The sequence below is a fragment of the Sebastes umbrosus genome, chromosome 13, assembly GCF_015220745.1.
Source record: "Sebastes umbrosus isolate fSebUmb1 chromosome 13, fSebUmb1.pri, whole genome shotgun sequence".
Classification (NCBI taxonomy): domain Eukaryota; kingdom Metazoa; phylum Chordata; class Actinopteri; order Perciformes; family Sebastidae; genus Sebastes; species Sebastes umbrosus.
In genome coordinates, this window is record NC_051281.1 from 18258898 (window position 1) to 18285966 (window position 27069).

General features: G+C 44.2%; 1 protein-coding gene across 1 annotated transcript in view; it reads left to right on the forward strand.

The window, feature by feature from the left end:
• igsf3 (immunoglobulin superfamily, member 3) overlaps positions 1 to 27069 on the forward strand; it is a 78644-nt gene that overhangs the window by 15159 nt on the left and 36416 nt on the right. Inside the window, exon 2 of the mRNA XM_037789826.1 lies at positions 6112 to 6492. Coding sequence (XP_037645754.1) covers positions 6112 to 6492 — 381 coding nt within the window. The remainder of the gene's footprint in view (positions 1 to 6111; positions 6493 to 27069) is intronic.

Consider the following 27069-nt stretch of genomic DNA (forward strand, 5'->3'; position numbering starts at 1 on the left):
GTCAGTTCTGGTTCTACCTTTAGCAGAAACATTCATGTTTTTATGTAGGACCCGTCGCTCATAGTAAGAAAATGATTGATTGAAAAATCATTGATCAGGGCCTTTAAAAGAGACTTATCTGCTATCCCATAAGTCAGAGCAGTGCAATGTGATTTATGAGGTGATTAATGCATCAATCTGCCAAATATGAAGGATTTCTTTCTACTATTTCCTTTTAATTACTTAACCACATGCATGTGAAAAAACTCCAGCTGATGCTACTCTTTCGTTTACTGTAACTATGTGTTTGTCTTCTCTGAAATAACGAGGTAACCCCTGCATGCATAAAGTTGAGGTCTAGGCTTCTTTATGCAAATCACGGTCGTCCGACGCGACTCGCCGCCTCCGGAAACTCCAGAGAAACTTTTAAACTGAGCCTTGTCGATTCAAAATAAAGACAGATTCAGCAACTTGAATGGCTTATTTCTTGCATAAAATGTTTTCAGAAACACATTTCGGTGAATTGTTTTCGTGATATAAGAGAAGAAAGTTTCCCAACGACACGCCATGTTGTTTCCGGTTTGAAAGCTGGGAGCAGCAGCCCACGAGGGAAAGCGCTCGTCCAATCAGATGCCGAGTGCCTTGTGTCGAGTGGCAGCGCATCAAGTGTCCAATGCTGGGAAGCGAGGCGATCCCTCGCGATAAAAAACGCCCCCGTGGACATGCACCATTAGACTTAGTTTTGGTAGTACTGATACTTGAGGTACCCTCTGCTATTTTTATCCTTACATACGTGTAAAGTATGTGTGTGTAATGAGGAATCAAAGCAAAGTGAGAAGAGGTGCCGGACAGCTCAGATCTCCACATTAGCACATCTCCACACCGCTGTGAATGTCCTCTATATTGCCTTCACCCTGCGGTGTTTTTATTATACACCTTTCTTGGTGTATAATTATCATGTGTCATAGAAGAGTGATGGTGTGAGTAGGCATGAATGCTAGTGGCCTCCCTGCTGTTTCCACTGAGAATAAGACACTGGCCACAAATGATTGGATTAGTATTTAACCCCCCTTCCACTTAGCATAATCCTCTTTGCAGCTTTCCGTGTGTGTGAGTGTGTGTGTGTGTGTGATTCGGAGTCATCTGCTGCTCCCATTGCGCTGTATGCTCTAGCCGACAAACAAGCAAGGTCAGTTAGAGAACTTGTCCGTGGTCACTCACCATTATCTGACACAGGACGCATGTTTTTTCCTGTGTTCAGTCAACGAGCTGTGTGGGAACGAAGATGAGAGATACAGAATAGGGAAGCCAGAGAGGGGGTGGGGGGAAGAGGGGTAGAAAGACATCCGCGGCATGCAGAGATGGAGATGAGCGTTAATAATAATAATAGAAAATCCGAGGCCTTGTTGAGCAAATATGGGCACTCTGGCGATCGAGGCATCGCAGCCAGAGGTGAATAAGTGGGGGGGGAGGTTGCGGGCACAGGATTATTTTGGAAGGGTGGTGGGATAGAGCGATCAGTTGAAGGTCTGCAGGGTTTGGTATGTCATTGTCAGCCTTTCTAAATAGCCCGCAGAGCGATGGGCACTTTGAAGTTTCACAGAGCTGCTTAAATCCTGTCTGAAAAGATGCAGAGAACCGCGAGTCACAGAGAAGAGACAGGAATATACAGAGAGAGAGAGCGAGAGAGAGAGAGAGGCAGGACGAAGGGAAGGATTGATGATGGGTGAAACACGCAGGAAGGGAGTGAGAGTAATCAGAAGTAAGGAGGCAGCTTGTTTCAGGAGGATGACAGGAGACAGGCGAGTGGAGGAAAGCTCTTAGTGCACCAACACACGCAGTATGAGTATGGCTTTTTTTTTGGGATGTATGAGTAATAAATGTTACCAGCAGTTCTAGATGAGCAGCTGCAACATGAGAAGCAGTGATGCAGCGGTACAGCTCTGACCTGATCTGAGCTGGATGTGGGTAGACCAGGCGCCGCCAGATTAGCACACTGACATCACAGTGAAGGAAAAAAAAAAAAACGGGAACCAAAGTCTGAGTCAGAATAGATGGCTGCCTCTCTTACCTAATGCATCCCATAATATGCTCAGGCAGAGTCAGTCAGTGCACTTCACTATATAGACTTTCTGTCAATCCGTTTTTAAGTTGTAAGTGTTTGCTCACTGTGGAAGGATTTCCTATATCAACTGGCTTTTTAAATAGCAGAGGCCAAATGTTTTGCAGGTTCTGGCCTCTAGTTTTACAGCAGTGTGGTACAAAAAATACTCTAGTTTATTATTGATTATGTCTGTATTATGTATATATTTTGGTAAAGAAAGCATCAGGAGATACATTATATTATTCAACAGGACTGCATGAAAAATGTAAGCAGTGTGCATGTGGTACAGAATTATTAAAGAATACATTCGGAGCACTAGTAGACCGGTTTATCATTTCAAGCCTCAGATAGTATTCCTATAATATTCCTATAGAGATATATCTGTTTGGGTTCAGTGACATTGCAGTGAGCTTAATCTTTATAAACAGATTCTGCATTCATATGTAGAATCTGCACTGTAGGCAATGCGACAAGATTTTGGTGTTGAATGTGTTCTGGTTTCCGTTTGTAGTCTGAGTAATATTGACCAATCGCGTTCGAGCAGGCTTTGGTTAAAAGAAAGTAAACAGTCCGTGTGGAGAACAAAAGAGGCGGAACGCATTGGCCGCAATGCAATCTGGGAACCCACCGGCTCTCGTCCGACGATGATTTAGTTTTTCATTAGCTTGTAAACTGGCTACTTGTGAAACAATCTGGTTGTACACGTTGTCTCTCAACTCCAACTTCAATCTCGCGTCTCAAGTTGCTAATTAGATTGAGCAGCACACGGAAAAGGAAGTCTTGGCCCGGATATCCGCCGGCTAAACCGGAACCCCAAGAACTGGATACCGGGCCCCGAGACGGCCTATTCAGTCCAATGAGAATTGCTCGCCTGGCACATATAGCCAAATAGTTTTCTAGCTTCCAGGTTTACTTCCAGGGTATACGGCCCACTGAATATGCGCAGTAGTGTTCCTCCCGTTGGCCCCGTCTGCGAGCTCCTGCTCGGCCCATAGACTCTACACTGCGATGACATCACATATGTTTAAATCGCTTTTCTCGGCTCGAGGAAAGTTTTACAAGTATAAACCTTCATGGATCATAAATTCACAATAGAAAGAGTCATAATCGACCTTGTTTGCAGCTCAAGATGTCCAGTTTTACAGATGTCTCTTTTACAATGGTGGTCTATGGGGAAAATGCTTTTTGGGCTGCAGGGGGATTTCCGTTGCAATACCGCGAGTGGCCACTGGAACAAATTGGAAGCAAGGTCTTATTATACATCCATGATATAACTCCTTTCCCCTGGAGGCTTATCCATCATCAGACCGATAGCTGATGGGTTCCAAGATTGCAGCGAGCATAACATACTTATTTCAACCTGCTGTAACGTAGAGGCAGCTGATTTGCAGATAACGAAATTAAAACTTTTTCCTTTCATTTAAGAACAAGGTTAACATCTCTAAATTTTAAAGTTGCGGCATTTATGAGTCATGATTTATATCCTGGTTATTCCTGTGGGGGTTCTTTTAAGGATAAATCGAGCCATAAGGAATGATAGCTTTAATCAATTTTCCCTGTGGGATGCCACTGTGACTGAATTCAAATCCCACCCAAATGAGGCCACACACACACACACACACACACACACACACACTGGGTAACGTTATGTAAGAAATTATATATTTGTTAAGATTTTATCAGCTTTCAAGTGGAATGTGTCTCAAAAAGCAAGCAATAGACAAAAGACCTGAAGCGCAGGAAGGAAAATATGATCCACAGACACACAGACTCGTGCGTAGTCGTACACGTACATCGGCGTAAATGGACCGCATTAATAACAGTGATTGAGAGGTGGGGGGGTGTAGTGCAAGTGTAAAGGAAAGTTACTATGTGAGGAGAGAGGATGTTGAAGTTAAAAAGCTGTTCTGGTGAATTATTAATGCCAAGTATTGTGCCCACAGACACAGCATCTTACAGACTTTCTCACACACACAAACACATGCTCACACACACACACACACACACACACACACACACACACAGCTGCAATCCCCAGTTGCTTGTGCAGACAGGAAACAGCGCACTTGTCGCTCTGTCTGGATTTGGGGGGTATGTGTAAGTGCTCTGTTGTCTCCAGCCCCAATGAGAGGGATGTTTGTAGTTGTTCCCTGAATGGTGAATGCTCTGTGTGTGTGTGTGGGTTTGGTGTGTGTGTCAATGCAAGTAGTTGAGGCAAGACTCACATATGCTGTCAACCTAAATATAGGCTACAAAGCAACATATAGAATAGTAACCATCGGTCTTCACTAGGGGTTTAACGCTAAACGCTTGTTTGCTACGATGCTCAGTACATGGTTCATGGTTCACTTCACTAATTAAATCTTTTGTTTAGATGAGAACAACATATGACAATAGAAGATTTTTTTATTTGTTCCTCCTTAACACATAAAATCATTCCAAATCGTTCCAAATCGCTCATAAAACCTCATAAAACTAACCTGATGAGTAGAAAATGCTTCCGGGGAGCAATTTACCATGCACGGCAGCTGGCTTCTCGGATTGTCACGAGATCACACGAGAACCGCGGGTTCACAAATCACATTAAAATCCATCTTGTAAGGCTTCAAGTAATGAGTTTGTGTTGGACAAGCCAGACCACAGGCCAATCAGCGTCCTGGCAGCTACGGGCGTGGCTTAGGTCCCTGACACACCAAGCCCACTGACGCCGTTGGACAGTTTGGGGCTGTCGGTGATCGTTTGTTGGCCTAGTTTTTGCGGTATGTCCCATATTGTCGGCTCTAGTCTGCCCGTGTCGGAGCTTTTTCGGCCGATTCAGCATGTTGAATCGGAAAAGAATTTATTTCATGTATGTATCTGTAACAACGGCATGTATATCCGCCGTCCTCATCCGCTAGTTCTTTGATGTCGGGTTAGTGTGTCTGGGCCTTTTAGATGTGTGAGACGATACGGACAGGCCACTGTTCGTTCTAAACAACAATGGCGGAAGAAAAGGTTAGTGCAGAGCATTAGTTGTTTCCAGACTGGAGAGTATTTCTTCATTGAAAGAAGAGCAAAGAACGGCACTCACGGCTTCGCTCGATGGAAAGGTTGTTTTCGCTCTTCTCCAGACTAGCTTCTGCAAGATTTTTGATTGACAGATCCCAGTATTTTTTGAAAGTGCCTTCCCTTTTCCAAACAGTTTCCAGTGACGGCTTCTCATATGGTTCTGTATAAACCATCTGTCAGGTTAGGGAGCAAATGTCTAAACTGAATTAGTAATTAGTAGAATTAGTAATGAAAATTGACATTTTTGATAAAAAAACATTTTTAATAACGATCCCTTAAAGAATTGTGACCAAGATATGTACTGGGTGAGACAAATTTGAGGTTGAAAAATAAACTTGTCAGTGCTGGCAGGTGGACAAACCATTGAATATTTGATGGCAAAACCTTTTCAAAATGATCTCAAACATGCAGCGTGTTTGTCATTTTTGTACTGAAATTTACATTTCAGCCACCATATACGCAGATACCGATGTATCTGTGTAATTATTAATAATTATGGATGCAAAAAAAACAGGTTTTATTTTCCTCTTCAGCTTGACACAGTTAACATGCCCTGCTGACTTGTGTTTTAGCAGCTCTCGCTGACCTCTCTGCTAACTCCCAGATGGCTGCCTCTCACCTCCAGTGTAATACAGCTGCAGTGTGGTGGAGGGTTAACATGTGAGTGTGTGTAATAGCAGTGAGCGTGATTGGATGACAGCTGTTCAAAAGAGGTGCTGTAAATGTTTCAAGTGGTTAGCGGTGTTCGGAAAAATGTGTGCGTATGTGTGTGTATGTGCACACCTCAACCTCGGTAAGCACTCTCCAGAATGCTTAGCTGCACATGTCACGCTGTTTCTGTATTTCCTGGGAGATGTGGGGTGCATAAACTCTGCCAATGCTAAATATTTAAACTGCAGATTTGTAACCCATGTTCTCTATTTCCTCTCTCCCTGCCCTCACCCCATCCTCTCTCTCTCTCACCCCACCTCCGCCTGTAGCCGGTGTTGCCGTGGCTCAGAGAGTGGTAACGCTGCAAAGTGGACCGCTGATACGGACTGAGGGCTCTCACGTGACCATCTTGTGCAACGTGACGGGCTACAAAGATGGGGTTGAGCAGGACTTTGAGTGGTCCATGTACCTGCCGTCGGTGCCGGACAGGGAGATCCGCATCGTGAGCACGGCTCAGTCAAACTATGCCTACGCCGTGTACTCCCAGAGGGTCAACAGTAAAGAGATCTACGTGGAGAGGCTGAGCGGCGACTCGGCGGTGCTCCACATCACCAAAGTGCAGGCCAGGGACCAGGGTCTCTTTGAGTGTTACACACCCAATACAGACGGGAAATACCTGGGATCCTACAGCGCACGCACCAACCTCACAGGTGAGTCTCTAAGCACAAACACACACACATACAGATAAACCACATGTTATCACAGATGTGGTGACACTACACATATGGCTGTAAATGTATCAGGTGTTAACCACAAAGCCACTACCAGTCAAAGGTTGCTGTATAATTGAATTAAACGGGTGTTTACTGATCAGTTGTATACTGTAGCACCTTGTGTGCTAGTGCTAATGTAATAAGACCCACCTTTTGTAGCAGTGTTATTAAATCAGTTAAGAGATTTAAGTTCTGTCTCCCGGGGGAGAAGTTGACCTGTGACCCCCTGTTGACCCCTCACACTCTCTGAATCGTGCATGTATCTTGGTGCCTTTAAGTACCCCTCAGGTATACAGTGCACATTGTAGAGTACACATGGCAGCTTCATTATATTTTGCCAATGAGGCTTGTTTTTTTTTTTAGAACAAAAGCCCCTTATTATAACTTTATCTCAACTGGAGCCACAGGATGATTTGTTTTTCAAAATAAAAGCCCCAAACTCACTGTATGTTAACAGGAAACTAGGGATGGACTTAATTTTTTTAAATAAAAGCCCTAAAGGGTAACAGTTTCTTAATAGGGAACTCATAATGAGGCTGTTCTTTTCAAAATAAGAGCCCCATAGACTAACCCTATCCTAAAACGAACCTCTTGATGCGAGATGCGCACCAAGCAACAGGCACACTGTCAAAATGTTCTAGTTTTGAATACAATCCTGCCCCAGGTTTGCCTTGTGCCAGTTAGTTTGTAGCAATTCCATTAAACATACATTTATTTAGGTATATACACTATATAAGCTTAATGTCAATGAAATTAGAAAGGTATCAAAACTAGATTTTGACATAGAGTCCCAAAACAAGGGATTGCGATTAAGTAAAAACTGCAGGGCCTGCCTTGAGTCGTATCAGTACATATTGTGCCTCAATGTTGCATATTCCAAACACATTTACAATAACATTTTCAACTCAAGGTCTTTGGGGCCCATGCTAGTCTGATGCCTGCGTGCCGTGAACTTGAATGTGGTGTCTTGTTAGAGTTGTGTAAGTCCAAAACAAAGGCGTTAGTTGTAGCACAATCAGATCAGTGACCGTCACAAATAAGAAATCAATAACCATCTAAACACTAGCTGTTATCTGTGCACTCTTTGGAAGGAGTGTGATGAGAGGAAGTGTTGCACTCCAGTTTCACACAAAGTCCCACCTGTTCTGTTCTGACTGGGGAAAACCGAGCTCGATCCTATCTCATTCTCACACACACTCACACAAACACTCACATACCTCCTTCCCACACCTACTGAATTCTTCCCTTGCCCAGAGCTGTTTCAGTAACGCATCCGGTGTGTTGGCGTGATGTGTGACTGTTTCAAACAGTAGCATTAGTTTCTGTCTTCTACTCTCTTGCCTGTCTCTCCCAGAGACGTATACAGATCTACCCGACAGTGCTGAAGACACAGCTGAAGACACAGCTGTCATAGACGGAGATTCCATTCCCTTCATAACTTCGTGCCTTTTCTCCCTGACGTGGCTGACCTTCCTCTCAGGGTCAAAGTGCAAACCAAACGCTTGCTGGCTGAAAAATAATTCAAGTTATTTGTGTCCCAGTGTCACATAGCGAGTGGCACCGTGAACTGAGAACTACCAAGTATTGTTACGCTTTCTTTCGGGTCGGGCTGCAGTTCAACAGTTCCTTATGCGCTCAACAGATCAATAGGCCTCGGCTTTTTATTGAATGTGTTATCATCAGGACCTCAGCAGTTGTATTCTCTAGTATTCGCAGTATGATCTGAATGTGGGGCAGGGCTCGGGCGCAGGGTTACTGTAAAACAGCACTGCTGATGGCACGCACAGTATTTATAGAAATGCATGTGAGAGAGCTGTGTGTGAGCCAAGCGGAGGTGTCGAGGGACTGTTATCTGAGCCTTTCTGTGTCTCTAACCTCTTAACCCAGTTTCAGAGGTCAGGGGCACGCGGCAGGGTCTCTCCCCCCTCTTTTCTTTGCTGTGCTCTTGAGCCCCTCCGTGATCCCCCAGCCAGCAGCTGCACGCCTCCTTGGACCATTGTGGGCGAACAATAATACCTTGTCCTTCCCCCCCCTTTCCTCCTTCCTATCCCGCTACTCTTCCTCGTTCTAATGTCTTTCATTCTGTCATCTGTCTGTCTCCATTTATCAACCGTGGCCTCTTTCTCTAATTTGCCTCTTGCTCTGATGCTGCCTTTGAGAATATGTGTTTCAAGGGGTGATGTCAAAGGACAACGACAAGCAGGGGATTGTTGTGGAGGAAATATGGGGAGGAAGGATACGAGATAGAAGGGGCAGACGGAAGTGTCTGTGTGAGTGTGTGTTGGGTGGTTGGGTTAATTGTAGGGCTAGAAGGCCACGCAGTAATCTGTGTCTTGAGTGCTGCATTAAGGCTTACTCAGGGATGTGTTTCTTTGGTCCATTGTCACCTTTTCCGCACAAAGAGCAGGGGAGGGCTATTATCGTGGAACTTAATAGCCGTTGCCTGAGGAGGAGAACAGTTTCTGCAGTGCACCTGGACACCGTTCTCCCCGATACTGACGCTTTGTTTTCATGTGTTGTATCGTCCTGTCAAATTGAATCAGACACCTCTGCTGCTGCGCATGTGGTTGATTGCCTTGAAAGACGATCTTCTCTTTGTGTGGGCGCTTTTTTTTTTTTTTTTTTTTAAAGAAAATAAGCAGACAGAAAGTGTGTCTTTTCTACCCTCTGTGATACTAAACTTAGATTAATCAAATGGAAATGGAGCTCTGCTCAGCCCCCAAGTGCCAATACTGCCTGTAGGCATTGCAGTAATGTTATACATGTGAGAAGAAGAATTACCCATCATGGCACAAATGCTGGATTGTGTCCACTAAATCAGGGAGTGACACAGAGACGCAGGGAAATCATTATTTTCTAATACAGAAAAGGTTAATTTGACATTTTCATTGTTATTTTTTTGAATAGTGGGAAGGCAGAGTGACTTACTGGCTAATAAGGATGCCTGTAAATTAAATATTGGCCCGTTAAAGCATCTATAGCTAATATTTTTAGATTAAGAATTAATCTGCGTGTAATGTAAAATCTCGTAGTGACAAAACCCACAGAGAATTATCACCCAACTCTGCCTTTCCCCCTCAGCTCTGAAGCGATTCATCGTGTATTTCACTTCATGGTTTTACAGCCCACAACTGAACTGTGTTGCTTCAGTCTCACTGGTCTCATCAACCTTGTTTAAAGCAGCTGCAGGCAGTTAAAAAACTCTAAAATCCCACTGTGTGCTACCTGCTCAGCACCAAATAGCAGACGGAGAAAGTTGGCGACTAGCTGGTGAACAAAGTGGAGCGTTTAGCAGCTAAAGAGGAAGATGTTTGCCTAAGGAGGTGGTGAAAACCAGTAGGCAACCTCTGGGTCTGAGAAGTGAAGCCAATGTGGAAGTGCCTTAAACTTGCATTCTTTCTAATAGCCAGCAGGGGGCGACTCCTCTGGTTGCAAAAAGAAGTCTGATTGTGTAGAAGTAAACATGAGTTTATGATCTCAATTGCTAGTTTTAAGTCTTCTTCAATACAGCATGATGTTCATTTAGTAAATTATGGTCCCATTTAGAGTCAAAGAGACCATAAAGCAGGGTATGCTTTAGGGTGTGGCTACCTTGTGATTGACAGGTCGTTACCACGGCGTTGTCTGGTCTGGGAGTTGTCTGTGTTTTCGCCTTTCAACTTTAACCCTTTCACAGTGTGTTTTCAGTTCATGAAAGTTAATTATAGCTTTTTTGGTCGCCTAAAAACGTCTTATTCAGCGTTCAGTTGTACTTAGTTCCACCCTCTTGTGTCACTTTTGGTTGCAAAGAACCAAGATGGCGACAGCCAAAAACTTCAAAACGGCAGTCCAAGAAACCAGTGGTTGACATCACGGTGACTACGTCCACTTACAGTATATACAGTTTATGGTGGAGACCAAAAACAGAGTTATAGTAGGGTGAATATTGGACTTACATTCATCAGGTGGCCAGAAACACAACTTAATTTTTACTTTAGCACACACTGCCCCTAAAAACACAGCGTCTGCGTAGCCCCACTTCGCTAATGCATTTGGGAGCTCTAGAGAGTAGCTTCATGTTCAGGCAAACATTACTATAGATACTGCTTCACTGGATTGACAAGCTGAGAGTAGTAAACCAAACTTGAAGTGTTCATTATAATGAAGGAATATGTCTCTCAAATGTCACACAAAATGCCTCAGCGTGGCACTTTTTTCTGTATTTGATGTGTTTTTGAATGACAGTTCTGAAGCAGCGAGGTGTGAGCTACAGTATACTGTCGTTCAAGGAAACGTTTGGATAAATCCCAAACTGCTGTTTTGTTTTTGTCTTTTGATAACGGCAATCAAAAATGATAACACAGTGGCAGTGTTATCCTTTAACCTCTTTATCAGCTGCAGTGGCACCGCAGTCTGGCTGACTGTGTGACCCACGCAGAGAGAAGAGCGTCCCTCTTGGTAGATTAATCTAGTTCAATTGAAGCAGCTTTATTTCTGTGTTTTTTTCTAAAGCCATTATTTCTCATACTCTCATACATTGTGTCTTTTCACTGGAGCAGTTGCCACCGGTGGTTAAGTGTGTGCACCAGACATGCATTTAACCTGGGTGTTGTTAAGCGGTTTTGAGGCCAAAGGTCACTTGTAGTTTCTCTGTGCACACCTCCGTACTCTGATCTTTGACTACACTCAGTCTGTTGCATTTGAGTGTGTGTTTCTGTGTGCTTGTTTGCACATGAATCTGTGTGTTTGACTTCCTCCCACACATCAGATTGCAGAAGAAAAGGACAACAGCCTGACATGGCCATCGTGGTTGTCCTTATCCTACGCACCAGCCTGTGTGTGAGCGAGTCCAACTAGCTAGCAGAACAACAAGCCCTCGCTGCCTGAGACGAGTATCACACTGCTCTTACTTCTGAAGCTCCCATATACCCTCGCTGTCCTAGAGAGCACCATAGGAATCACCATGCTGGCAGATACACAGATCCTAGCCTCCGCATTTGGCAGTAGTCACCCATTCCCAGTGCTGTAGTAATATAGCAATAGAGCCGGAGAAACCAAAGCCCTGGTGAATCTTCAAACTGAAGCATTCCTTCTGTTATTCGCTGCCACCGGACAAGAAAAGGAAGGAAACGTTCTTCTTCAGATGTGTCACACACTAGAAAAAAAATTAAGTTTGGCAGCGAGCGGCTTTTGAAGAAAAGAAACGGAGACGGATGGCGCGAAATGGCAGAGATGAGGAAATTGAAAAAGAGAGGAATGGGGACAGAAGCGGCAGTATTGGAAATGGGTGGCGGGCCGACGCTGAATAGAGTGTGTGACCAATAAATGATGAGCTCTTCCTCTTGACTCCAATGTGATTGGTTACACGTCCCCGAGGCATTACCCACAATACAACTCGCGCTATAGGGGTGCCGTTTTTAAATAGTGTCTGCCTGATGTGACTCCTGAGGTTAATGCAGTTACAAACCGCCATACGAGTTCTAAATGCAATTAGCCAGCACAAATTGAGGAGACTGAGAGCGAAGGAGACAGAAGGAAAGAGGCAAGAGATGAGACCTAGGAATTTCAATTAAGGAAGAGGGGAAACCGTTTCGGCGAATCGTTTTCAGAACAAACCGAGGCAAAATACCACATTTCTCCAGTCACGCTTTTCATTCTCGTTATATTTATGGCCCACATTTTTATATTTGCTTCATTTCTTGTGGAAAGAAGGAACCTGTTCACCAAACTGTGGCCTTATAGTAGGCTGGAAATCTGTGCCTACTCAAGGTCAAAATGCGGTTTTGTGTGTTTCTGTGCACAAGTTGTTTGCAAAAGGGCCGGGGTGTTGATTTTTCTTAGCTCAGCCGAGCCCGTGCACTGCTAAACATACATACAGAGTAAGAGTGGCTGAATCACGCTTCTGCTGAGCTCAGCGTTGCGAGTTTGTGTGTGTGTGCGTCTGATTTGTGTCTCTCCCCTGCCTTTCTTTTCATGAGGGAGCCGGCGCTGCCAAGCTGCACTCCTCTACTTCACTTAATGAGATAGACCGAATGTGGAGATGTCATCTCGCATTCCATCTTTTACAGTGGGTGACACCGGGACCCCGCCCCCCCATGTCCCTCTTCTCCTCATCATCTGAATCCTGCTCGCTCCATCAATCCAAAAAGCCCCGGAGTCGATTCAGTCTGGTTCCACCTCCTCGGCCCCCAGCTGGCGTTCATGTCATGCAGGTATATGGGTTTGTCAATACGGCTGCTCTTTGAGCTTCATCACGGGAGAAAGGCACGCGGGTGATTTGAAGCACATCAGATTGTGGAGGGAAGCAGTGATTGAATGAAGACAAGAGGGAGGAAAAAGAGATGAGGATCTTTTTTTAGAGAGCACGTGAGTGAAGCCTTGCGTTGACAAAGAAAAGATATAGTCAGATTAGATGCGCCGAAGGAAAATAAAGTGTAGATGAATAGACAAGGGAAGTTGTATCTCTGTCTGTTGGTATTGATTGGGAGCAGAGGCCCGTGTGACTGGAGCATTTTATCTCCCTCGTCCCTCCTTGCAGTGACACTTCCTCTGCTCCCCCTCTCTCTGGCCTTACCATCACCTCTCCGTTTCATTTACTATTACATTCCCTTCTCTGGCGTTTGTGTATGCGTGCGCGCGCGTGTGTGTGTAAGCACATACTGGCTCCAAGCTGCGGACCAGGCAGGACTCCAAATGGAAAGAGATTTTTATCACCTTGTCTGGCTCGCCATTTCCATGCACATCTCATCTACTCTAGCGGACAGGGCCTCCTGCTCGATAACACTACTGCCACTGGGCCCCACTATACAGGGACACACGCATTCACACACGCAGAAACACAGTCACACAGTGTAGCGAGCCGTCAGTCAGGACAGATGTCGCACCTACGGTATAATTGAGTCTGAGAGAGACGGCGCCGTAGTGCTCCCATCGGAAGACATCCTTTCTACTCAAACATCACTGAAGAGGGCTTTAAAAACCCAGCGGATCGCTGCGGTAGACAATACAACTGCTGAATAGAACATGTAGCACTGTGAATAAAACAGCACTGTTGAACAGGGCCAACCAGACACCTTGATGTTTTGTAGTCCTGTAGGGCAGGCTGTACTCTACTGCATGTACATGTGTAGTTTGGGCGACAACCGAAGCGGGTTTGGGCTTAAATGTGGGTGGTTAATAAGAGATGTATTCCAAGTTTGAAATTGTCACACTAATCCATAGGGCCTCACAAAGGCTGTACTCAAAGTTGGGGCAGTGAATCAGATAAGAAATTGTAATCAAATTGCAAGACATGAGTTTTGAAGGAGCAGCTGCATTTTGAAATTGTCTTCCGACATGTAATCTCATCACAAAATGGTCAAAATCACATCTGGCTCCCTGACTCTATATACTCTGGGGTGGCTCTTAGGTCTTGCCATCACTTGCGGTGACTTGGAAACGCTGAAGAAACACATTCAGGTAGAAGGCAGGTTGGATATCTTACTATAAAGCTAAGAATATCCGTCTGTCTTTCCGTATGTCTTGAGTGCTTTGTTGAATTTGGTTCAATTTGGACCTGTGACACATTCAATAATAATAAATATGAAATAAATATCTGTGCAACAGTGGGGGTGGAGCTTCAGGGCTCTGCAGACTGAGACTGAGCCTGTCGTCCGCAGCCATACTGCACCCAACCCTCCTGATTTTCCCAGGAGACTCCCGTTTTTCATTGCTCTCTCTGGGTTTCCTCCCAGGGTCACACTTCTCCCGTATTTCTCCATGTTTTATGACAAATTTTTTTCTTTTCCGTTTTATCACAACCTGTTTCTGGCACTTTAATGTTGTTTACAGGCAGAAGAGAGCTGCTCGCGACACAACTCTGTTTGAGCCGTGCTCGCCGCACATCACAACGCGCAACACGGGAAATCAGGCTTTGCTTGATGCAGCGAAAAGCCGTCGTGGCGTGGCGTGGCGCAAGCCATTGGAAATAATGGGTTTCAGAGCGCAGTGGTGCCGTTGTAGGGTTGTGTATGAAAGGGCCTTCAGTGACTGAGAGACGGAGAGAGAAATGGAGAGTACTAAGAGAAAGAAATGCTCAAGCAGGAGCAAAAAATTAATGAATGAATAAAAAAGGATTAGTTTATGCCAGTGATTCATGCAAGTTAATGCCAGAAGGCTGAATTATTCAGTTTTCTGTCCTGAGAATTAAAAGTGAAATTAAAGGTATTTAAGATTAAAAAATTATTTTGCTATTTTCATTCTTAAAAAGCCACCAGAATGCAGGAAGTCTGGAAGTCTCTCTCGAATTTTCCTGGGAGAGGACCCCTAGATCCCCTACTTTGATTTCAAAATCCTCCCTATTTTTGAAGTCTCAAGGTTGGCAAGTATGTCCGCAGCAGGGAGACCAGTACTAATTGAGTGCATTTAGGTTGTGCTGTTGGATATACTAACGTTACAACCAGACTCTTCTTCACTTACCTGGAGTCGACGAGCACCGAGGGGTTCTCGACGCTGCTGCAAGCAGCACTTCGTTGGGGCCAAGCAATCAGCTTGCTCCGAACGGCCACGCACTCCGAAAGGGAACACGCTCCGAAAGGGCACTGCACTAGTTGGACAATTTTAACGGTGTACAAAGACAAAGAGGACCACGGTGATGAAGCTACAGGTCTTCACAAGACCTGTGAAAAACCTACCGACCTATCTGACACCCATAAACTTGACCTAATTGCACTGAATAGGAATTGGAGCTGGCCCAACTCAGGTCCCGGATCAGGTTTTGGATACTATAGTTGGACCCGTGAAGACCTCTGGAAGTGTTTTAGCCCTGCCTCTTGCTCCAAATATTGCCGCTAAGGAGTATGACGGGCTAATTATGAAGCCGTTGCCATTAAAATGAATCTGAATGCTCTCGTAGCCCACAGACACACTTTTAAGCATACACTGCCTTGCACATTTTGGTGGTTACCCTTGAAAATTAAAATACAAATGATGTCAGCGATGCTCTCCGTTTAGCTCATCGCCCACGTTACTGAGCTAGGCTAATGAGAAAGGATTTAATGTGCTAACAAAATACACTGTGTGTGTGTGTGTTGGTGTGTTGGTGTGTGTGTTGAGAGTATATGTTTATTAATGTTTATATAATGGGCTAAAGATGCGCCACTGTTCCTCTAGTTGATTTGATTAGCTTAGCTAAGCGCTAACCCTCAGGGGCCTGCTGCCTCTTCTCTGTGAGATTAACGCAGCCACAGTTTGAATATGAATTCAGCATGAATATGGATGCGAATGAATGTGCTGCTAATGAGTGTTTGTGTTCATGTGTTCGTTAAAATGTGTGCTAGTAAAGAGTGGGGCTCGCAGTATAATAGCCTCCAGGACTCCGCGCGGTTGTGAGTGTGGTCCAGGACACTCACGCTGCTGCATTGTTTGATGTCGGCGGGTGCTTTGAAGCCTTATCTGCGCACAAGAGGGACAGGAGGTTTCTCCAGTTTCAAGCTATATATCCGATAACCCCTTTTGACACAGACACAACTGCAACGCACAGGCATCAGAATCCATTTACACACATTGATATGTACAAGAACATGCACAGATACTGGTACTCATGCCCTCACTGGAGGCAGGCTACTTATAGACACGTTAGTGATGCTGACACGTACTGTCTCTTCAGTGATGTATCCTGTGCATGGAGAGAATTGGCATTGTTAAAGAGTAACTGCACCCTGGCAATTTTTTTGTTTTCTGCAATGCCAACTAGTGGTTGGCAGTGATGTAGCTGTTTGTGCAACACAGCTGGCTATGGTCACAAGCACATAAGCCGCACTCCATTTGGCCGTGCCAGCATGCTGAGTGATGCATAGTGGCAGGGGCGGGGAAACCCTATTAAACGGAGAGCAGGCACCATATGAGGCAGCAGGTACAATGCTAAATATCTATCGTCTGATAATCAAACGGTGGCCAGTCGGCGGAATATTATCTCTTTTGACAACGAGCCGTATTGAAATATGTGTCTATTAGTATGTATTGTTCACAATGCTGTTGGAATTTTCTTTACCAGCTGCACAAGTTTGGTGTTTTGAAGTTGAATGGAAACCATAACCATTTATCTCAAACCAACACTGTGCAGGTGGCGCGCCCCAAGCCCCCAGGAAGAGTGCCGGGATTTGAAGCAAATTGTCGTAGTGGCCAAACTGTGGAATTTTAAATTGCGTGTCCGTCACTTGATGCCATTGGGCCCAAAAGGACTTTTCCCCATGGACTTACATTGGGAAAGAGACGTCTGTTACTCGGTGGATCATTTTTTTAGGTAAATTAACTTCTTGAATAGCCTGTATTTAAATCATTAGGTCCTAAAGGTTGTAAAATGAAATAATAGCTGAATCCAGAGTTATTCTCTTTCCTCCGTTCATGTGAATGAGCCCCAGACGGAGGGATGGGAGGTGGAGTTAAAGGAAATGCTAGTGCGCCTGCTCTACGGGCTCAATGGATGTAGAAGATCGCCAGAAGATCCAGGTCATTTTATACTAGGAAGCAGTGCTCAAAGTACTCCTTGGCGTACCGTGACTTTTTGTCGCGCACCGGAACTTCTCACAAGCTGCCGGTACTGTTCTCTGCCCTCTCCATATCAGGTTCTCTGTAAGATTCGTAATGGCAGCGGCGCAGCATCAGCGCATTTGAGCGGAACGAGCGGAACGAGCGGACATCGCGTTGTTTCAGTTTTTCCCAATCAAGATGTCCTAACTTGCTCAATGCTTCACGAACAGGCTGAGCGACGTGTCGCTTGTTTGAAAAAGTGCTCATCACGGCTCTATTTATGCAAAGTTTTGCACACCAGTTCACTTGGCCGCTGTGTGTTAGGAAGAGGTAAGCATCTGGACGAGCTAACTCACGGCACGGGGGAGGGAGGGTGAGAACAAGGTCGATGTAATTCATCAATACAGTGTTCACATCCTTTTTGTAAATTAATTAGTGAGCTTTTCACATAACTTTTCTTTTTTAATTTGTGAACAAATATAACTAATGATACAGTATTCAATCGGTTTCTGAATCTGCTCTTCTGATTTATAGAATATGATTTTACAGGGCAAACATTTCCAGAGGGATTGAATGTTCAGACGAAGGCCGTGATAAATAATACAAATAATAATTTAATTAGTAATAATAATGCTCCAAAATGATGAGAAAATTGCATAGTTTTAAGTCAAAAACCTTCACATTCTCTTGAGGGAGGAGCCCCAAACCCAATATCTCCTAGTATCTTTTATTCACTGTAGAAATCCATAATGTGTCTCTGTATAATATGTAGGAGCATCCTGCTCCTAAAACCTGAATGAAGAGCTCACAAACCTCAGCTCTGCATGCATACTATGCTGGTGTTGATTCCAGCCTAAAGGCATCCTATATTATATTATAGAATGATACTATAAATAGCACAGGAAAGCACTTTAAGTACACACCGCCTTAACCCTCTTATGTTCCAGTTGGAATATTATTGGAGTATTATAGGCCTACTATAGAAGATGCAGAGCCCAAGAATAATAACATAGCAAAAAAAATCACAACTGATTATGACTGACGCAGTATAACATGCTTAAAGAAATAATGAATAAATAGGAATAAGATACCGGTTGTTACACACACCCACATGTGAAAAGGGGGAGTATTTTTTTCCACGTCAAGCACTGCTTGGAAGTCAAGCTTTTTTGGCTTCATTACGCCACTGAGCAACTTTAATATGAATGAACATGGCCCCGCCTCCAACGCTGTATCCAGTTCTCTTTATACATCCATACACCACACCTGACCACACCCAGCTATGATCGTGGATGTGGTCAGAGGTTCAACAGCTATATACCTTTGTATCACGCATAAGTTCAGTTGTTAAGTGCAACAATGCTTTTCCCTCTACACAAGATCCAGTGTCGAGTCACTCTTTTAGAGAAGTCACCACCTCCTCGTCCATTTTCTTGTCACGGGTCCTGTCAGTTAGGTTACTACTGATACACCAGTTTAAAGATTAGCATCGCAACCCACCTCATTAGCATGCTAATCACAGCCTCATTATTTGCAATGGGAAACAGAGGTTTAGTTAAAACGTCTGATGTAATGGATTTGAGTGTGGGCTGCAAGAGCCAGCCGCGGGCTGTTTTTTTTCGAGTGTCGGTGTCGAAAGTGAAAAGTAAAAAGTGGAGAAGCCGGGGAAGCTCAAACTCATTTCGGTGAAGCGGCAAAAACAAGGCAAGCAAGCTGATGACCCTCAAGCTGTGTCTCGGGGACACACGCCGTCATCTAAAATCTGGAGTATAGAATTCAATGATGCACACACACACACACACACCAACAAAGCTTTAGCAAGGACTTTTGTGTAAAGACAAACACATGTGCACACACAAACAGACCGAGGCATGAACGGTCCCTCCTGCTCAGTTGACTGAGGGGTAGACAACAGACATATGTTGCCACCTGTGCCCCCCGTGCCAGTGCGGCCACCTTGGGATGTGGGTAGAATGATATGTGTGTGTGTGTGAGAGAGAGACAGAGAGGGATTGGGCGGAGTTGGCATATGCCTAATTCCCCTCAGTGCTGGCAGCTCAGACAGACAGTTGCTCCCTCATCTGCTGCCCTGCTGGATGGGTGCCTGGTGATTGAGTGCTGCCCACCTCCCTCAGCTACACTTTGTTTTTCTCTCTCTCCCTCAAAAGACACTGTTTCTCACACACCAACACAACCCACGCACACCTGCTGATACGCTGCACCTCTGGTCGGCTTCCACACTCGGCTCCACTCAACCCCAGACTTGCAATGTGCTCTAACGAAGTGGCACTCTGGAGATCTTGTCGTCGTGTGTTTATGCATAATACAAAAGGCTTTAGATGTGACTGTGTTACTGGGCTCGTATGCATGCCAATGTACCTTTCCTTTTTTTTAAGGGGAGAAGCCATGTGGAACTGGCCAGAAGACAAGTCTTTGTGTACTGATTAAAACACAGTGATATGTTTTACTTGCACACACACACACATACACACACAGAAATGGTCAGATGGCTGGGGCTATAACTGGTTATGTCCTCGGGGAAGTCTTTAATTGGTCACCGTGCTTTACCATCTGGGGCTGGGGCGATGGATGGAGGGATGAAGGGAGATGGCGGGAGCTCCTGTAAGGGGTATAGAGAGAGAGAAAAAAGAGGGGTGGGGGAAAGAGAGAGACGGTAAGTGCAGCACAGGGATGAAGCTTATTAGTTTTAATACTTGCACCTCCAGTAATATTAGAATCATAATATACTTGATAAATGCCGTTTTGAGTGTACAAGTGGGAAGGTGTGTTGTTTGCAAATGATTGCACATGGTGTGTTCGTGTGCCTGCATGGTAGGTAGATGGGTTATTGCATGGCGGCGTGTGTGTGTAAGTGGTTATGACTCTGGGATGTGTGTTTGTGCTGATGTTGGCAGACGGAGCAAAACCCTGCACATGTGCTAACAACCTCCAGGACAGCAGCGATGGAGAAGACAAACAGACACACACAGGGGCGGCGGCGTCTGTATGTCTCTCTTCTTCTTGAGCACAGGGTGTTCGCCGTAATTCATGTTATTTGGATAGACGAGCAGACGGAAAGAAATGCTAAAGTAAGCGTGTGACAGATGAAACGATGGAGAAAGTGGAGCTGGTGAAGATGAGAAACGTAGGAAAATAAAAAGAGAGGAAGGGAAGGGGATGGTGGTGGGGGGGGGATGGAAGGAATATTTCATGTGTTTAGGCATGATGAGTAAATCTTTGATGCTCTAAAGGATTTCAGTCAACGATAGCTTTGCACACAGCTCTTTCTCAAATGCTCTTAGGAAGATTTGTCTTTCATACTCCCACCTCTCTCCAGACTACCCCTCCTCTCACGCCTTGCCTTATAATCTCCCGCTTACTCTCCATCTTCCCAACGCACTCACTCAGGCTCATTTCCTGGCTGGGCCTCAGCGAGAGGTTGTGTCACATTGTGTATATACGTTGGTGCGCCCGTGTGGGTTTTGTGTGCGTCTTAGTTAGTAGTGTTAAATCCTCCTCTTCTGCCTTTGTGTAAACAGCGTCTCCTATTTGAAAGCTTCTTCTTCTCAACCACGGATCCCGCTCTTATCACAACATTCAGCCTTTTAACTCCACGTCACCATTCTGCCGCTACAATAACAAAGCCCACTCCGTCACTCTGCCCATCTTACTTTTCTTTTCTTCTCCCACTTTCCCCTTTTGTCATGTACCCCTCCTTCTCTGCTTGTGTCGTCCAGTGAGAAAACCAAGACACATGCGTAGAAGTCGACTATTAAAATAATCGCCAACTATTAAAATAATAATCTAGAATCTACTAGGGCTGACCCGAATGCTTCGAAGCTTCAAAGCTTTGACATTTGCCATGGTAATAGACTTCCAAATCAGTATTTGAATGCTGTAGTATGTAGTAAAAATAATGTATAAATCCCATAATAGCCCATGAATTATGGAATAATCCCATAACATTATTTATTATTCATAGTCAACAATAATTATTAGTTATTCTCAGACGGCTTTCGCTGTTTGTTGTGTGTAGAGGTGCATGCGTGTACAGTAGTGCGGCAGCGGCACTGTAACGGGGGGAGATGGAGACGGACCAGAGAACATGTCAGCCTGCCACGCCGTGAAGCTTCGAATACCTTCGAAAATTTCTCACCAAAGCTACGAAGCCAAAAAAATAGCACTCGGGACAGCACTAGAGTCTACCGCCTCGCAGTTGTATGCCTCTACCTACCAGTCAAGTTGCAGTCTACATCCATGTCTGTCCATCATATCATCACTTTATCTATCTATCCTGTTTTTTTTTTGTCATAATTAGGATATAAGTTCATGATTTATGGCCAAAAATGTGTTTTGTGACGTCACCTTGACCTTTGACCACCAAAATTGAATCAGTCATCCTTGAGTCCAAGTGGACGTTTGTGCCAAATTTGAAAAAATTTGCTTATGGTTGCTGATGATATTCCTGAGATATCACGAGAATGGGACGGACGTGAGGTCACAGTGACCTTGATCTCTGACCATCAAATTCGAATCTGTTCATCCTTGAGTCCAAGTGGATGTTGTGCCAAATTTGAAGAAATTCTCTGAAGGCGTTCCTGCGTTAACAAGAATAGACCGGACGGACATGTGGACGTACAGACGTACAAACAGATGGACTTTTGCTGGCACGGAGACATAAAAAGTAAAAATTCTTTGATTCCAGCTTCTTAAATGTGAATACTCTCTGGTTTCTTTACTCCTCTATGACAGTAAACTGAATATCTTTGAGTTGTGGACAAAACAAGACATTTGAGGGACGTCTTCTTGGGCTTTGGGAAATTCCATTTTCTGACATTTTATAGACCAAATAACTAATCAGTTACTTGAAAAAATAATAGACGGATTTATCAACAATGAAAATAATGGTTAGTCGCAACCCTAGTTTGTTGTTTACGTTCATAATGATAATTTTTGGGGAGTGGCTTTGGAGTAAGGCCTGAAGGGACGGGCTGTCAGTGTTGCCGACTTAGTGACTTTCTCGCTATAGATTTAGAGACTTTTGTTGCTAGTGCTGTTAGCTACTTTCATTGGAAAAGAGTTGGCAACTTTGTTTTTTTTTTTGGTTGGATCATTTTTAAAATGTAGTGTACTCTTGTAAGTTTCTCAACAGTATCAACCCTAGTTTCAATATAATATATTATACTGCTATTGCTTTATTTTTTTTTATTAGAATCAGTAGTAGTTTGGCAGCTCAGCACATAGTAGTAATAAACACATCCTGTGCCCACTGTATGCTCTTCTGCAAAAAAATAAAGTTAAAGTTAATAAGCAGCACACCCCTTAGGACTGTGTGTGATTCAGTGACCCAACGCAGCTGAGTCACAGCTCTGGAGGAAATGTTTGGGTGAGCAGAGGGGAGTACCTCAGTCACTTCTACTACTGTGTGTGTGTCAGAGAGCAGCTGTCCCCTCAGGCTTCACTATCTGTGTGTGTGTGTGTGTGTGTTTGTGTGCTTGGATGGGTGTGTAAGAGAGAGAGAGAGAGAGAGATTTTGATGTGCCTCTCCTTCTAACTTTAGGTATAATGAGCTGTAATAGCCACAGGGGGCTAGCTGTGGTTCTCTCTCCCTCTCACACACAGAGCAGATGTTGCTCCCTTTACTAGTTTTATGACCCCCTAGGATAAAAGAAAACAACTTGCAATGAGGTCGTTGTCTGACTGACATGCAGAGAACAAGCTGGTTAGAGTGTGATCAGGGCCGCGATAAAACGTGCCAGCCTGTGTTCTTCTAACCCGGCCACGGAGAGAGGACGAGCTGGAGGAGGAAGGAGGCCGAGAAAAACGGAATAAGTGATAATTGGGTGCTGACAAGCTAACGGAAAAAAAAGGAAACTCACCAGATAATGTGGTTAGAGAGACGGGGGCGTGGATATTGCGTAGATTGAGGAGAAAATTGTGAGGAGAAAAAATGGGACAGAGCCTGAAGAAGAATGTAAGGAGACAGGGAAGAATGCTTCAGAGACCCCTTTATTAAATGAAGAGGCCTTTTCCTTTCAGTCACTGTGACCTCTGTGTTATAGCACAGGAAACACACTTACACCCACACACACCCACTCAGACTGATGTTCCATTAGCGGGGGACCTCACAGCTCCTAACTGAAACTCTCATAACAGCATCTGTAAGATCTCCTCATATCCTCTCACCTCTGTCCTATATCCCCCCTTATTTCTATGTTATCTCTCTGCACATTTTTTAGAAGATTGAATGTGGTGTGTTATGATAGGACCGTGTGAAAGCCCCTCAGATGGGATTTTAGCTTGAGACATTCAATTCATCATAGTGCCTCATTTTAAAAGCAAATAATACGTTTTAATTTGTTTGTTTTACTCAAAATCAAGGTGTTTACGCTATGGGATTATATGATTGAGAACAAACCCCAATCTGTGATCCAGATATTAAACAGCTGTTAATACATTCATAATGTACAAGGAGCCCATTTATTCTGCACACTCAGCTCAGAAAGGAAGCATCTATAGCCTCTTTTGGCATGATCATAATTAAGTGCTTACAGATTACAGCAAATGTAGAAAACTCAGTGGGCAACCTCCGGGTCTGAAAAGTGCCTGGAACTTGCATTCTCTCTAACAGCCAGCAGGGGGCGACTCCTCTGGTTGCAAAAAGAAGTCTGATTGAATAAAAGTCTATGAGAAAATGAGCCTACTTCTCAATTGATTTATTACCTCAGTAAACATTGTAAATGTGAGTTTATGGTCTTAATCGCTAGTTTCAAGTCTTCTTCAATACAGCATGATGTTCATTTAGTAAATTATGGTCCCATTTAGAGTCAAATAGACCATAAAGCAGGATATGCTGTAAGGCGTGGCTACCTTGTGATTGACAGGTCGCTACCACGGTGTTGTCCGGTCTGGGAGTTCAGTTCATTAAAGTTAACCCCTTAAAACTCCGGCAGGTCCGGCTGCTTTTCTGTCTTTTGGAGGTTGTAACTTATACTTATACTTAGTTATTATTGTAAAAAGAGAGTTACATCTCTGACATGATTCTTATATTTACAGATGTGCTTTGGCCTTTTTTTTTAAGCGTTTTTATCTTAATATGACAGTTGACAGTTAACACAGACAAAAGATATGAGAGGAAAGGGATGACATGCCACACTGGCTGAAATCTGAAGTGCATCAGTCCTCTAATATGCACAAGATTTTGACCTCTGCATGGCTGCATTCATCTGCAGAGAGAAAATAACATTTGAGGAAAAACCCGGCCAATATCTGAGAATAAACATATCTCAACTGATTATGACTGTTGACCTAAGAAGTTATGTAATCAAGGTCCTACATTCTGCAGTTAGTTAAAGTCTTGAGGCCTTGGTTGCTTAAGATTAATGTGATTTGTTAATGAAACATTTACTCGTTGTGCCAAACAGCAATGTGACAATTTATGCCTCTGACATTAGCCGTGTCAAAGTCAAATATCTTGACAGCTTTGCAAACTGAAAGCTGTTAGCTAGTTAATTGCAAGTGAGTCCACGGTGCCATCCACATACAGACATAATGAATGAACTGTTCTGTTTCTCATTGTGCTTCCTCATTAAATGCGAGGTGTCCCAAGGCGTTATCAACACGCCTACCATCAGAACGTCGCCGTATGGACCACAATTAAAAAGTGTCGTAATTACATTTGAATCTTTTCATGCAATAAATTGATACTCCACTTTTTATTTTTCAAAACAAATCACTGGAATTATTGGTGTTTATTCAGAATATTATCAACGGATGAAAGTTGTATTAAAAATCACTTATATATAATTGTCAGTTTGCTTCACCTCTCCTTATCCAATCATAGCTTAGCAACCATCACCAGGCACGGCAGGCCTGTCAAGCTTTGGATTTTCTCCACACGCCGCCGCGGTGTGCATGGGGCTCCAGTGAGAGCGACGCACAGCATTTGAAGAGTTTGAAAGGATTTCGTCTCTCTTGTAGCCTTTCCAAAGCCCAAAACATTACAGCAAGTTGCCTAGAAAGGAGAAGCATGCTTTAATCTTCCTCTTTCTGAAATCAAGGACCCCTTGACCCAATTATTATGTCACAGTTTGTTCCTCTGCCCTTCCTCTTCAATCACATTGTCCATTCCTCAGACCCCTTCATTTTCTTTCCGCCCACCAGATGTCCTCGGACTTCCTCTCCAATCACCTGACTGCCACACCCACCTACTCACCTGCTTGTGTAACTGGAGCTACGGTCGTGCGTTGCGATTGGCTCAGTTTCGGCTAGTGCAGACTAGGCTTGTCGTGGTAGTCTGTTTACCCACCGCCCTCCACGGTCGTTTTGCTTTTTTAACAGAAATAAAACCCATCTAGTCAATTTTGGCCTATCAGCGCCGTGTTATCAATAGAAGGTCGGACAACGGACGCTACAAACTGAAAGTGAAAGTGTCTGCTCCATACGGAGTCCCAGCTCAGAGTAGCAGGTGTCATATTTCACTCACACGGCCAGACACACAGCCACCCGACGGTAAAGATCAACGTAAGCGCGCTACAGATATTGACCGTCATTTTTTCCTTGTAAAATGTCCGGTGTAATCGGTAACACCGGTATTATCACATGTTTATTAACCGGTGGGAAACTTTCTTCACCCTGACATCCCTAGTGCGGACCAGATTTTACTGTGCATGTGTTGTGCCCTGAAGATATGACGCGTTGATGACGCATCACCCACCTGCTTCCTATTTTCCTCTGATTAGATCCAGCTCTTCAAATACCAGCCAACCTGAACCCGGCTCTGACCCTGCTTTTTGTTTTAAGTCTACCTATTGTCATCTGCGCTTGGCTCCTTCCCCTGCTGCCTGCTCTCCTAACCGTGACATACCACCGTGACATGCAAGAGTAAAAAAATCTGCGTAGCAAAAGCAGCTTTTGAATTGTCTAAGCGGAGGTCACCACAGGACCTAGTTTACAGTAAACTACAAGGGGCCAGAGCTTCTTTTAGAAGGGAACACAACAGCGTTTGAGGAAACGGAAACGGAAAATCTCTGGCTACTGTACATTGTGGATTTAAAAAGGAAAAGAAAGAAACAACAGACCCTACTAATAACGACACTGTAGCAACACACAAACACACACAGGAGAACGTCATATTAACAAACAACATTTTTGACATCAGTACCTAATAAACACATAATTGTTTCCCTGGGTCCATACAAGGCACAACAGCCTTTATTACATAACACCATAAATATGCAAAAACACGCAGAGAGACAGATGAAAGAGTGGAGTTCTATATCTGAGACTCAATAAGGTGCCGCGCTCATCTGATCATGTGTGTGTGTTCTATTATGGATGTACCCCCTGCTGCGGACCTAGGTCCCCCATCACACACTTCAACTCCAGTCTTCTTCTCTTTTTCCGCTCACCCCTTTCTTCTCTGTTAAAGAGGGCTCCCACATGTCTCCTCTCTGGCTCCGAGGCGTGATCCTTACTCTGCCCTTTTTTTTTTTCTTCTAGTTTTACTCCATATCCTGTCCTTATTATCAGTTCAGGCTCTTGGGGATGGTTCGTAGACCTCGGTTCATCGGACTTTGCTTTACTGGTTGCTCGTGGTGTTTTATTTGAAGACCTTCTTGATTATCCGGTCTCCTGAGAAAGCACTCGCTCTGTGTTGTTCGGCAGATTTGTGTTAGTGTGCATGATTTTAGGGTATTGAAGTAAGAGTGACAAGTACACTATATTGGCTACAAACAGAATCATAATCCGCCTGAAGTAGTTTTTGCACTTCCTGCACAGGAATCATGAAGAATTTGTGCGCGTGGTGTGTTGGGTTGAGGGATACATCAAGCAAAAGAGCGTTGTCTTTTTTTTTACTCTTCATCTTTTCTCCCCTTTCCTCTTTGTCATCATCCTCACCTTGTTCTTCGTCCTCCTACTTTACCCTCCTCTTTCCGATATTTCCCAGTTGAACCACTTCATCCCTCATTCTGACTCATCATCAGCAGCTCTCACGCAGAAGAACAAAGGAGTGGAGGATGTGAA